The 13,943-nt window shown below is 39.1% G+C and overlaps 1 protein-coding gene across 5 annotated transcripts; it reads left to right on the top strand.

The window, feature by feature from the left end:
- The first annotated feature begins 741 nt into the window (after positions 1 to 741).
- On the top strand, positions 742 to 13,612 carry UBA3 (ubiquitin like modifier activating enzyme 3). Of its 5 annotated transcripts, none has more exons than XM_071439364.1 (18): positions 742 to 881; positions 999 to 1,040; positions 3,765 to 3,885; positions 4,812 to 4,892; positions 6,464 to 6,546; positions 7,105 to 7,185; positions 7,781 to 7,824; positions 8,118 to 8,182; positions 8,996 to 9,151; positions 9,270 to 9,372; positions 9,838 to 9,951; positions 10,754 to 10,807; positions 11,236 to 11,272; positions 11,352 to 11,433; positions 11,921 to 12,021; positions 12,164 to 12,227; positions 12,339 to 12,393; positions 12,835 to 13,612. In XM_071439364.1, exons 1-18 carry the CDS (start codon positions 862 to 864, stop codon positions 12,921 to 12,923), a joined length of 1,392 nt encoding a protein of 463 aa, XP_071295465.1. In that variant the 5' UTR covers positions 742 to 861; the 3' UTR covers positions 12,924 to 13,612. The 5 variants fall into 5 exon arrangements, with proteins under 5 accessions (XP_071295465.1, XP_071295466.1, XP_071295468.1 ...); XM_071439367.1 differs by having other exon boundaries at positions 777 to 871; XM_071439366.1 differs by having other exon boundaries at positions 794 to 892.
- Positions 13,613 to 13,943: the final 331 nt, after the last annotated feature.

The following is a 13,943-nucleotide window of genomic DNA, read 5'->3' on the forward strand; positions in this document are numbered from 1 at the left end:
GCCCAAGTTAGTCCTGCTCATCGGCCTCCTGGCCTGCACTGTTCTGGTTTATGCATTCTGGTCCCTGTCCAGGGAATGCTGATCACACAAAAGCCATTGGGGCAGGCAGCGACCAGCCCAGTGATCACATTTGGGTTCCAGCCTTCCTGAAGGCTTTAAGGCACCATGATCTCCACACTTTGTCCCTGAGGATGCCCTCCATGGCTCCCAGGAAGTTCTGAGTCTGGAGGAGGCCAGAGAAGCTCTGATACGAGAAAAGGCTGAGGGAACTGGGATGGTTCAGCCTGGGGTGACCTAATTGTGGCCTTCCAGTACCTGAAGGGAGGCTGCAACAAATACGGAGAGAGACTATTTACAAGGGCCTGGAGTGATAGACAATGGAATGGCTTCAAACTGATGGACAGTAGGTTTAGATTAAATATTAGGAAGAAATGCTTCCCTCTGAGGGTGGTGAGGCCCTGGCACAGGTTGCCCAAGAAGCTGTGGCTGTTCCATCCCTGGAAATGTCCAAGGCCAGGTTGGACAGGGCTTGGAGCAAGCTGGGGTAGTGGAAGGTGTCCCTGCCATGGCAGGGGTGTAACTGGATGGGCTTTGAAGTCCCTTTGAAGCGAGACCATTGGACTCTGTGACCATCAGAGAGGCGGGCACAGGGAGATCCCTCGGGTGCGGGCAGGCAGGACGGGAGGGAGCCCGTGTGTGTCAGGGATCGGGGGTGTCCCCGCCGTGTGTCCGTGCCGGTTATCGCCACTATCGCCACTATCGGCACTGTCGCCGCTATCGCCGCTGCCGGGGCCGCGCTCAGCCCGCCGGGCCCGGGCCCGCCCCGCCGCTCGCGGGGCACTGTGGGAAGCAGAGGGAACTATGGCGGATGGTGAGGAACCGTAAGTGCCCTGTATGTGTGTGCTCGGCCGGCCCTGCCCCGGGCCCGGGGTCCCCTCTCCCTCCTCCCCGGTCTCTGTAGCGCGATACTGACCCTTCTTTTATTCTCTCTCTTTTAGGGAGAAGAAAAGAAGGAGGCTAGAGGAGCTGCTGGCGGATGGGTTAGTGCGGGGCTGCGGGCGAGCGGGGCAGGGGCAGCGCTTGCTGGGGCGGGGGTAGGTGAGGGCGAGCCGCAGCCCCGCAGGAGCTGAGGGCTGGGAGGAGGCTGCGGGGCCCGCGGGGGAGGAGGGAGCCCCAGGGGAGCTGCCGTAGGTGGGGCAGGGCCCTTGAGCAGCCCGGGCTGGGGGAGAGGAAGCCCCCGGGGAGAGCAGCGGGGCGGGAGTGGCGGGCTCGCAGCTTGGCATGGTGTGCTGAAGAGCTTGGTGAGGAGACGGGGAAAAGCTGCCTGGCCGGTCAGGGACCTGGGAGGGCCTCTAGGCTAGAAGCAGGTGACTTAAGGTTTTGGCTGAAAATTAAAAATCCAGAACTGCAGAACAGTTGTCTCTGCGCATTAAAACTCTTAAAAATCTACGCACCTGCCTTAAAGGCCGTGAAAACGAATGTTGAGAAATGTTGAACATCATCTGCTTCCATCCCTTAACTATTCCATTCCACTGTGTCCCTGTACCCTGGGTCAGCAGGCAGGCCTGCCTGGGCTCTGGCAGTGCATGTGCGTGGGGATGGGAGCGCAGCATCCCCGGGGCATGTGCGGTGGGAGGGCTGCATGCCAAGTCCCCCAAAAAAGCATGGAGCTTTGGAGGCGTGAGGGTGGCAGGGAGAAAAGTCTGAGCTTAAAGCGATATAAGGACTGTGGTGCTCTGATATTTCAAACAAAATTTAAAATGAAAATAACTCAAATAAATAAGAAAGTTGTTGAACTCTTATACCTGGTCATGCTGTAACAGCACAAAAAATAAACACTTGAGAAAACTGTCTGTGAAATAAAACATAAATATCAGGTTGAGTTACAGATGTTTTTCAGATCTCCACAATGTCCAACCCTCTAAAAAACCAACTGTAGTCTAATTGTGAAAGTGAAACTAGATCTTAGCATTTTTATCAATTAGGAAGGAAAATATACACATCTAAACAGAAAAGGAGTGCTGCTGTTTAGTAGCTGTTTATAGGGACTATATAAAAGAATTTTAAAAATTTTTCTTAATGTCACCAAGCACGGCTTCTACACTCATTTCCAGAAATGCTAAAAACGATAATATCCATAGAAGGAGTTTTTGTGATGTCTGTTGACTCATTTTAAGTGCTTAATGCACCTCCTGAAATCTGTTGTACAGCAGATGAGGAGTTCTGCAGAGGGGGTGTTTTGTTTATGTACACCATTTCCCATTATGTGAAATATGTGTATTTTCAGATTATTGTGAAAACTAGAGGAGATACAAAAGTGCATCTGAGGTCAAAAGACCCTTATGAATTCAAGTGATTTTTGTAGGTTTTATTTAACTGCTCATATAGTAACTTCCCTCAACAGTTAATGAGGGGAGTTCAGTCTGCAATCAAATTATCCTAGAATCCTGGAATGGTTTGGGTTGGAAGGCACCTTAAAGATCATTTTGTTCCAACCCACTGCCATGGGCAGGGACATCACAGGTGAATTAGGATTTATTTATTCCTGCAGTTTAGGGAAGTTTTTCCCTGTTACTGAAAATCTTCTGCAAAATCCATTGCCTAAGTTCACTTACTTGGGCATCCTGTGTTGTCCAAGTTGTGAATTCTGTGAAGATAAAGGAACTCACTCCAGATGTTTTCACCACATTTGCCTTTGATTTTGAGATGAATTACGAAAAAGTTATAATAAATTCTAAACATTACCCAAGAGTTATTAGACAAGTGCTTTTTATAGTGCTTCGTAGGAGAAAGCAGGTGGAGAAAGCATAGGAGAAAACACTTTATCAGTGGTGACACATCCTTTGCTACTCAGTATTGGCTCTTTTATAACGAGCTTAGTTTTATATTAACATAGAACATAATCATATTTATTGAGTTTCACTTCCCTATTTATTTAAAATGGAAGTAGCTGTTGATCTTATAGTAGAACAATACTTGAGAGCTGATTTTGAACTATTCCTGTGAGTCTCTTAAAAATTTAAATTTATATTTCTGTACTATTAAAAGTGACCTGCAAAAGGAGAAAAGGGTATTGGAGTATTTGATGTAAAATTCTGCCTTGAAAATTTAAAGGAAGATAACTGGAAACATTCCTTTGTTTTCAAGTGAGGCTGTTCCTGCAGACAGGCTCAAGGATGCCTGAAAAATGGGGCAATTCTAATTCCATGGTACCACTTGAGAGTGAAGAACATTCAAGATTCATGTCTTTCAAAAATATTTGTCTAAATAAAGTACCCTGAAGATTCAGAGGATGATGTTGGGGCATGTTACTGTAATTTATTCAGAGCCTCACAATTGCAGTTACAGACTGATAAGTCTGTCAAAAAAAGATACAAGACTTAACTGATGAAAAAACAATCACCTTCAAAATTGAAAGGAACAAGCTTTTTTTGTGTGTCCTCTTCAAATTTGAGGGAAATAAAAGTAATAAGATTGTGCCCTTTTTAAACTGCAGGTCAACTTTTACTAGTAACAGTTAAATCAGTGGGTTTATTGAAATGCCTGGGTTGTTTTTCCCCTCTGTGCATATTTATATTATTGCTTTCTAGTTCCACAAATAAAACCCACTCATGCAAATACTCCTATGCATAACTTACAGGCATAAAGAATATGCAGATGCATTTGTAGGAATGATCAATAATTTAGGTGTTCTTTGCATAGCAAGTTGGAGGTGTGGCTTTTCCTGTGTGATGTTGCAGCTGAATTTACTGTGTTCTGTGCAGAATGGCTGTTGATGGTGGGTGTGGGGACTCTGGAGACTGGGAAGGTCGCTGGAACCATGTAAAGAAGTTCCTCGAGCGATCTGGACCATTCACACATCCCGATTTCGAGCCAGGCACTCAAGTGAGAAAGACTTCATTTCAATCAAATATCTGTAGAGTGTGTTGCAAATTAATGTGAACAGGTTCATTAAGTGACCACCAGCAATGTGTGAGTACTCAAGCTGCATGAAAAGCTTGTGTTTTTATCAATTGAACATTGTGGTCCTAGGAGAATGTGTTATGTTCTTTTTATAAGTTTGTATTTGTAAGTTGTACACTGTCAAATTTAAGCTTGCTGTTATCATATATAAATATATAGCAATGTATGAATTATGCTGGTTTTGAGTTTCACATGAAAAATAGCAGCATTTGAATCTCCATTTTTAAGTAATTTGATACAGGGAGGAATTTATTGTACTTAAATTAGTGTTAACATGAATACTTTGGGAATGGGATAAGGCGTGTAGTGGGGTAGACTGTTTTAAATATTTCTTCTGCTTCTTTTGTTGTACATTTTATTTCAGAGCTTTTGGTTTAAGGTATTTTCCTGTTACCTTTTTAATGTACTGTTCCATTGTTTACTAGTTGGACACTGGGGTGAAGTAGAGCAGTTCACAGAGAGCAGTGATATACTTAACATTTTCAATTCTTTCTGTCCAGCAATGTTATCTATCTGTTTAGATTTATTTTGTATAATGTATGTGTGAAATATCTGAAGAAGGAAAGCATTATCACCATAAACCAAATAATAATAAGAGTGGACCTTGCTTTTTTCATGGTCAAAAGTAATATACTGGTATCAGCAAAGGTCCTGATTCTCTCTAAGTGGGGATACAAGAACTGCATGAACTCAACAAGTGATTAAAGTCCAATATGTAATTAGTCCTGCAAATGCAAAGCTGCTTTATCTGTAACTCACTAGGCACTGAAAATTTATGGTAAAATGTTTGTAAGGCTTATGAAGTAAAGCACAAATTGTATTAATTTTTTGTTTTATGTTTTCTGCAGGCCCTTGATTTTTTGTTAAGCACATGTAAAGTGTTAGTTATTGGAGCAGGAGGATTAGGATGTGAACTCCTGAAAAACCTGGTAATTATTGTGTTTTAACCCTTTTCTTCTTCGACTTTTCTCTGTTTCTTTTTCTTTTTTGCTTTGACAAAACTGTCTTTTTTAATTAGCTAATTTTGCAGTTCTGGTTGTATATAGCTACTAGAATTTTAAGTTTTAATCAACATGTGCAACATGTGTAAAATACATGTTGATACAGACAATAAAGATGAAGGATGCATTTGAAAGGTGGTATTTTCACATGTTGCATGTTATTTATTCAGCTATCTCAAAGCTTGTCTTGACTTATAACAAGTTGCTTTGTATGCAGAGTAGCCAGAAGTTCATGTGCAGCCATATATCCAGTCTGATATTGGTGATTTTCCCTAATTGCCAGATCTAGGGAAATGAAGTCAACTTAGGACAAATCGTGCTCATAATGCTACAAAGTGTTGTTTGAAATGCACAAGTTCAATTATCCTGTTACTGTGGTTTTCATCCTCACAAGCACTCATATTTATATCAGTGTATCAGTGTTATGATCCCATTTGAGTTTGGTACTTTGGACTATTACTCTACCTCCCCATGTTTCTATTTAAGAACATGGATTTCTGTTGCATGGGATAGCTCTGTTTTTTCAGAAAATGTAAAGGGAAAAGTTTCAAAGTCTTTACATTTTAAAAAAAGAGTCTTAAAGGAAAATGTAAGTCATATTTTGTATATGACTCAAATTTTTTAGAGTCACTTCAGAACATCACAGTTCATTTATTTCCTCCAAACCCCATGTTTTACAGCGTTTATTTCCCTTTAACTGCAGTTCACATTGTGTCTTTGAGTGTGACTGATGTTGCTACTTTACCAGATCAGACCCACCATACATTTTTAAGGCAATTTTACTGTAAAGTTATTTGCCAGATGTGGTGGTGGCCTGCATGCAAATGGAGATGAGGCAGAGCTTCTGTTTTAACCCTTTTCTTTGAACCTTCACTGAACCTTTGTCAGAGGTTCAGTGTGTTCTTAGATAGGGAGGTGATTTTTGTTTGCCATCTCCTTCAGCACTGACTGCCACGGGAATGCTGCCTTGTTTTGAACTGTGATATCTGGGTCAATATGACAGACTCATTCATGTGGAAATGGTTAATGTCCCAAACCTCAACAGGAATTTTAAAAAAGCTTTTTAAAGGAAATAAACTTTGTTTTTCCAATTCCTGCCAAGCATGGAAGTGCTTGTGGTATTAAATTCTGTGCTTTTTTTCCCCCAGTGGGCTCTTTTGATTTACTCCAGCCATGAAGGAATACTGCAGTTTCCCCTTATAGATCAGCCTACTGTTGGCTTCCCTGTGTTAGCATTAGGTAGGCCAAAGCAATATTGCCTTCAGGAGAGCATTGTCCTTGACTTTGGAATGTTATTAATTCCATCTGTCTGAATACCAGCATTAGCAGCCCAACAAAACGCCTTTGAAAAAGAATGACCATGTACCTGTCTGCACAGACAATGAGGAGCAAATCCATTTGTTCCTCCAAAGGTTGCTGTTTTGGCATGTGGAGTGAATTCTGGAGCTTTGTGAGCATTTAATTTCCTGTTAAATGAAGCTGACCTTCTCTTTTTCCAGGCACTGTCTGGCTTCAGACAGATCCATGTTATTGACATGGATACTATAGATGTTTCTAACCTTAATCGACAGTTTTTGTTTCGGTGAGTGGTATCTTACATTTTCACTGTTTAACTTCTGGGTTTTTAAAAATGTACCTAAATAAAACATGTTAATATATTCATTTTTTTGGTTGGACAAGAGGTCATTAAAGATTACTGGACCTTCATGTCACAATAGTACTCAGAATTAACTAAAAATTGCATATGATTTCTTCTTATTTTGGACTCTGTGGCATGAAGAAAATCAATCTATGTTCCTTGACATTCCAGTACAGCTAATGGCTATTGGAAAAGGTGATACCAAGGAATAAATGCACACAGATTGAGATCTCAGATTTTCTGGTACCTTTTTCATCCAAGTACAGTGAACAATCATTGGATGTTTTTGGTGCTGTTAACCATAGTTAATTCTATGACTCTCACATCTGATGCTTTACAGGGATCATGGAATGGTTTGGGTTGAATGCCTTAATATTATCCAATTAAATAAATTGTCCTGAAGTAACAATTAGCCACTCAATTTGGTATTGAAATGTATATAGATTGGAAAGACAAAATCTGCTAAAATCAAGCTTTTGGGATTGCTTGGGTTTTTCCCAGAGCGAAGGATGTGGGGCGGCCAAAAGCAGAAGTTGCAGCAGAATTCCTGAACAGCCGCATTCCCAACTGTGCTGTGGTTCCGTATCCTTTCACAGAGAAGCCTGAAGGCTTCTGTATCCTAGAAAACTCTGTGGGTGGTAAGAGTATCTGAGGTATTTTGCTGCCATCCTGTTTCTCATACAATAAAGGACACATTCATTCAGCTCGTGAGTTGAGAATTCTTTCTCCGTATTAACATACAGGGAATCTGCACGGGAAAGGCTCAGAAATTATTTTGTATTTTTCCACTGAGTCTTTTTATTCAAGTGCAATATTGTAATTTTCACTGAGATACTGGAATTATTCACCAGAGGGTTTTGAGTAAGCACTGGTAGAAGGCAGTAGTTTATAAACACAGAGCAGCACTTACTGATAAAGGACTTGGTGAGAGCACATATTTTGAGCTTCCTAAATATTTCACCTGCTGAACTTTGCTGTTTAGGACTATTCCACTGTGCCCTTTACTAGTTTTGTGAGATGTTACAGCTTCAGCTGTGGGAATTTAATCTCAGATCACATAGTTTTTTTAGAAGGTGTTGTATAGAACTACAGTAATAAATTAGATAATATTTTGGTTAGCAAATAGAAAACAGTAAACTTAACTATGAATATATTCCTTTACTGGGCTTGCATTCAGATATTTTAAAAAGATTCAAGACATGGATGAAAGCTTCTATCGACGTAAGTGGAATTTGTTTTCCTGACAAACACCCATAGGTGCTTTAGGGGACCCTTGCAGATGTTGCTGCTCACTGCTTTTCCTGGTACTTTGCTGCTAATTATTTTAGTCTTCCACAGTATACTGGAAGTAGAAGTAACATGTAGACAAAATCTAAATACATCTGTGATACAGGCAGTCTAGGGGAGTAGCTAAGCTACTGTCACTGTCCCTGTTATGGACAGAATACTTTGCTTGTCTTAGGAAGTCTGCATTAGTCTGCATTAGATTTTGAATAATGTTTTTTTCTCCCCAGAGTTTCATATTATTGTTTGTGGGCTGGACTCTATAATTGCAAGAAGATGGATAAATGGCATGCTGGTAAAGTTTTCAATCTTCTTAATGCCTGATTGTTGCTTGAGTTTAGATGACTAAATGAAATATACTTGCATAGAATGTGTCATGAGAATGAATGAGAGCTGTTGAAACCCACAGCTTTCTGGTATACCTGTTTTCTTTCTGTGAGCAGGATGAAATGCAGGCTCTCTTACCTGCCCTTTTCTTGAGAGTGTTAGCCAACATCTGTGCAGTGCCCTGCAGGGATAATTTCATAGTTAGGTTACATTGCTTGTGGCCTTCTGCAGTCAACTTTTGAAGATCAAGACAGAAAGCTCCAGAGATGCTCCCACTGTGAATTTTTTCTTCATTACCCAAACAGTATTTATTATGCTGCAACTTGTAAATGCCATTATATATCACTGTTACAGAATTCAGTGACCAGAAAATTGGTAATTTTATAATTGTGAATTTGTTTGTAAAACAATGATCTGGAGTATCTACCTGTATTAAAATAAAAAAGACAAAAGGAAAACAAGTAGAGAATCAAACCTTCAACCAAACCTTCAGCTATTTGTTCTGATGAACTATAAGAACATATAGCATAGCATAGCAAATAATAGCATTTATCAGGGGAGTAAGGGGAGGATGTAGAGGGTGAAGGTGATTGATAAAGTCTTGTGCACTGACAAATAAGTAGTGTTTTATATACACTTAAAACAAACTGTACATTAAGCACTCAATAGTTGGGTGTAGCTTTAAGAATAAAATTGTAGGATTTTTTTTTCTTCCTGCAACTTGTTTATAAAACCAAACCAAACAAAAACCAACCCCCCCCCCCCCCCCTTTATTTGTTAGATGTCATTTTTGCATTATGAAGATGGTGTCCTGGATCCAAGTTCCATCATACCCCTGATAGATGGAGGGACAGAAGGTTTCAAAGGCAATGTCCGTGTGATCATTCCTGGGATGACAGCCTGTGTTGAATGCACGCTTGCACTTTACCCACCACAGGTAATTCCCCCAGTGAAATTGCCATCTCTTCATATTCCTCTGCTTTGCTGGTTTCTTTTCTTAGTACTACACCTAATGTGTCATTGTTTCTTCTGGTTTTCTTCCCCTGCCCAACCAGGTCAATTTTCCCATGTGCACCATTGCATCCATGCCCAGACTGCCAGAGCATTGCATTGAGTATGTCAGGATATTGCAGTGGCCAAAGGAACAGCCTTTTGGAGGTAATTAATATATTGTAATGGTGCTAAATGAGCATTTCTCCTTTTAATTAACTTGAGTTGGGTGTGTGCTTTTAATAAAACAATCCTGACTCTTAACCTCGTGTGGTTCATTGTCATATTGAATCTAAGCCTCCTCTGAGCTGGAGATGGATTTTCTCTTCTTGAATTCACTCTCCTGTACCATATTTGCTCCTGTTTCTCACACTGCACAGTGTCTTTCCTGAATTGAAATGTAACCTGTAACAGCTCTATAAATTGTGCAGTGATGATAGTTTGTGTATAGGATGTGTTAAAACTAAAGATGTTTGTAAAAATAATACTTTGGTTATTTAAAATGTCAAGTTTCAATAGCTTCATGAGGTATTCATTATAAATTAAAACAGGGATTTTTTTTAGACAAAAATGAGTGCTGTGTTTCAGAAGAACTTTTATAATTGCAATTTATCTCTAAATTCTTTACTGTAGAAGGTATTGCATTGGATGGAGATGACCCTGAACATATACAGTGGATTTACCAGAAGTCTTTAGAAAGAGCATCACAATTTAATATTAAAGGTGTTACCTACAGACTCACCCAAGGTAAGGGGATGGCATTTCACCAAGTTGTAGCATTTGCACCTAGGCTGGATTGGCATTCTTTGTATTTGTTATGACTAAGCTGGCAGCTGTGCAGGGATAATTCTCCTCACCCTTAAAACAGAAACAAGCAGCTTGTTTCCTGTGCCAGCACAAATATTTTTATGACAAATCAGATGTTCAGGCATTCATGATGAATCAGAGGAACTTATCTGGGATAAAGCTGAACATTCTTTTTGCTATTTTATTTTTAACTTGGAGCAGCTCCACAGTTTACATTACATGGTGACCACACTTGCTGGTTCAAAGAGTAAAAACAAAGGGACCTGATTGTCTTTTTTAGCAACATTTTGTGCCAGTTCAGGCTGGTTAAGTCTATGGCATCTGTTCCTCTCTGCTGTCCCTGCCTCTGTTCACATGCAAGTGCAGTATGCTGACACTCATTTAATCAGCATTTCAAACACTAACCAAATAGAAAACTCAACTATCTTTCCTTTGTGCATTTCCCAGTTTAACAGGAAAAGAACAGTTTTAATTTTCCCTGCTAAATGCAGAATACTTCTTTCAGAGTTTGTTCAGTAGTTCTCTTTGTTTGATACCTGCTTTTTTTCAATGTGCTTGATTCATTCCTAAAATAAAAAAGTGCCCAAGTACTGCAGCAGCATGCCATTATACATGCTTGTTACAGAAATTCCTGGACACTTAAAAGTACCTTTGGACTCACCCTTTGAAATTATTCTGTCTAAAAGTAGTTTCTCAGTAGAGTTTCCTAGAAAACCCAGAGCTGTATGTTTTGTTTTTACAGGGGTGATTAAACGAATTATTCCAGCAGTAGCTTCTACAAATGCAGTAATTGCAGGTATGCTGTAAGAACTCATTTCACTTCTACTTTACTGACTTGAGAGTTTTGTGGGACAACAATTTGGAATTGAGAACCTGGAGAGGATAATAGTAAATTTTAAATGTGTCTGGTTTATTCTTACAGTCATATTTATGTTTTCCATAGAGAAACTGTAAGTGACTGAATAAATGTTATCACTCTGGGAGAGAGCAAAAGCATTTAAGACTGGGGAGAAAAATTGAAAAACACAGTACATAGGCTTGACATAGTCTCAGATTAGTGCCAAATCTGTGGTGTTCATGCACAGAACTACCAGCTGCCTTCAGGTGTTTACTTTTCTCTTTATAGATTGTTATACTTGATTGTTTCTGTCACTTTTTGTACAACTGTGTGGTGTCTCCATGTCTGGTAGAGCTAGGTGAAGAAATTCTTTTTTCTCATTCCAGCTGTTTGCGCCACTGAAGTTTTTAAGATAGCCACAAGGTAATTAATTTCTTATTAATTACAGACATGATTTCCAGCATAATGCCATGTATCAACACTGACATATTTGTCATTACAGTGCATATGTTCCTCTTAACAACTACTTGGTGTTCAATGATGTGGATGGATTATATACATACAGTTTTGAAGCTGAAAGAAAGGTTAGTGCCATTAAAGGCTTGAAGGAATTTTTCCTTGATTTGTATTTATGCACTTTGTGTGTATATTGAATCAGTCAGCCCCTAGCACTGAATAATAATATTTCTGAAGTTTTAAAAATGAAAATTACAGTGTTACTGGTCTGCTATTTCTTCAAAGTAGAGCTACAGAATAAGGTCTTCAAACCTAAGATAACTCATGGGCAGATCTTCTAAAAAAGAGGTTATGGCAAAAATTGATCTGAAAGTTTGTAGTATTGGATTTTATGTCAGATGAAATTTGTCATTCATAAATACTTAGGTACTGTTGGGAGGCAATCAGTGACAGACTTCAGAAGGAAATGGGTTTTGTCATTAATATTGACAACTATTAATATTTCTACAGCTAAAATTTCAAAAAAACACAACACAAACACTTTATGGACCTTACTAGCAGCATTTCTGAAATCATCTTTAACATAATGTGTATTCTTGTGCTGTTTTGTGGTAGGAGAACTGTCCAGCCTGCAGCCAGCTTCCCCAAAACATAGAGATCTCCCCATCAGCTAAATTGCAGGAGATCCTGGATTACTTAACAAATAATGCTTCATTGTAAGTTGCAACCATTCTGAGTAATTTGATAATTTGTTGGTTTAGTGCTTATAAAGGGTAATTTTAAAATGTGTTTTTAACCTGATTCCCTGGTTTTGTTTTGTTCTGTTTATTTGTTTGTTTTTTAATGTTTTATATATAGGCAGATGAAATCTCCTGCAATCACAGCAACTATGTATGGGGGAAATAAAACACTTTATTTACAGGTAATCTGAACATACATAATGGACTTTAATATTCTGAATTTGCTTACATTACTGAATTTGAAGAAAAAAATTTGGCTTTTTTTTTTTTTAATTTTCTTTTTTAATTTGCAGACAGTAGCTTCAATTGAAGAACGAACAAGGCCGAATCTTTCCAAGACACTAAAAGGTATCATGGAGTTGTCAGGTATTGAGTTTCAAGTTAGAGAAAGTCAGTCTCACCCCTCTGTGTGGATATTTAGCTTTGCTTGCATTATGCAGTAGAATTTGCTTCATTGTCCTTGTACATTCAATACACATTCAATTTTAGTTTCACATTTCTCAGGTACATCAGTTGTTTAAAGGTGAAGTGCAGGCAGATGCACAGAACATTGCAACCAAATATCTGCTGTAAATTACACACTCTCCAGTAGAGTTTTATATATATTTCTCAACAAGGTCTGTTTCCCTGTTAAATTAGGTTAATATAACTTAGCCAGTGAGCTGTTTGCAGCTTTATTTAATCACATTTATGGTTTGTGGGGATAGCATTTCTAATTTTTTTGGGCTTCTTGAAAAGGCAAAGCACATGGGTTTAATTAAATTAATGAAGCTTTTCTTTCTGTTTCAGAACTGGGGCTTGTGGATGGCCAGGAACTTGCAGTTGCTGATGTTACTACACCACAGACTATGTTGTTCAAACTTCACTTTACCACTTAATTTATTCATAAGTAAAGTGCAAATACAGCAAGAGAAGTCTGTGCTCACCTTATAAAACAAACATAACTCTGTGGGTGTTAAGGCAGCCTGAAAAGTTCCTGTTAGTGCCAGCATGGTTGAAGGTTAGGAAATCTAAATGAATCACCATATTTCAGAATTGTATGTAGAAGCCAATATTTGGTGGATTATATTTGTATAAATGCTTATTCATGTACAGACCTCTGATGTATAGAAATACACTTTTCCCAGGTTTTGTTGTCAAAATGTTCATGCTAATGTATTTTCAAACACATGGAACTTTAAGGTGGCCAAAAGTCTTGTTTTCAACATGTGTGCACACATATATGCAAAGAAAAGATGTTTTTAAAAGGAACCACAACAATCTGGTTATAAGTTTAGCACTCCTGAGACTTACTGAGTCACCTTAAACCAAAGGAGGCAGTGGATTAAAATGAGGATTTCCCTCTTATTTGGTATTGATTTGATCAATTTTATGGAAGGTGTTAAATATGGAAGAGATGGCTTTGTTTACAAGAAACACAAAAGGAGAAAATTATCAACTGGTACATGAAAATACAGGTGTGTCTCTTCACTGTCCCCAAGCAGCCACCATGCACAGCATTGCAAAATTATGTTCAAATATCATTGGTGCTGTTAAGGTATTTATTAATAAAAAAACCAGAAAGACACCTGAATCTGTGGCTTTTCTGTGGACATTCAAGAGCATTTATAACCTCCATTAAAAAATCTGGGGCATCATTTGGCTACTTTAGTCAGAGACTTAAGGAGTGCCAGTGAATTCTAGTCTGATGTGTTAGCTGTGTTTGAAGTTCACAGTTTTTTAACTATGAACTGCATAGCTTAAAAGGACAAGAATTAATGGGTATAAATAGAACTAGGGGGAATAGGACCAGGAGCAGTGGGTACAAATGGAAAGAGGGGAAATAGGGGGCTAGGACAGGGAGAAATGGGTACAAATTGAACGAGGGGAAATGGGGGGATATGATAAGGAGTAATGGG

This window comes from Agelaius tricolor, unplaced genomic scaffold (genome assembly GCF_023055355.1).
Source record: "Agelaius tricolor isolate 1412-34295 unplaced genomic scaffold, bAgeTri1.0.p SCAF_14, whole genome shotgun sequence".
In the NCBI taxonomy this organism is placed as follows: domain Eukaryota; kingdom Metazoa; phylum Chordata; class Aves; order Passeriformes; family Icteridae; genus Agelaius; species Agelaius tricolor.

Bases quoted from the DNA above. Each gene is read 5' to 3' on its own strand.
- UBA3 (XM_071439364.1), top strand. From the start codon at position 862: ATGGCGGATGGTGAGGAACC. The intron at 1,041-3,764 runs GTTAGTGCGGGG...TGTTCTGTGCAG, and splicing joins GAGGAGCTGCTGGCGGATGG to AATGGCTGTTGATGGTGGGT. The intron at 9,952-10,753 runs GTAAGGGGATGG...TTGTTTTTACAG, and splicing joins TACCTACAGACTCACCCAAG to GGGTGATTAAACGAATTATT.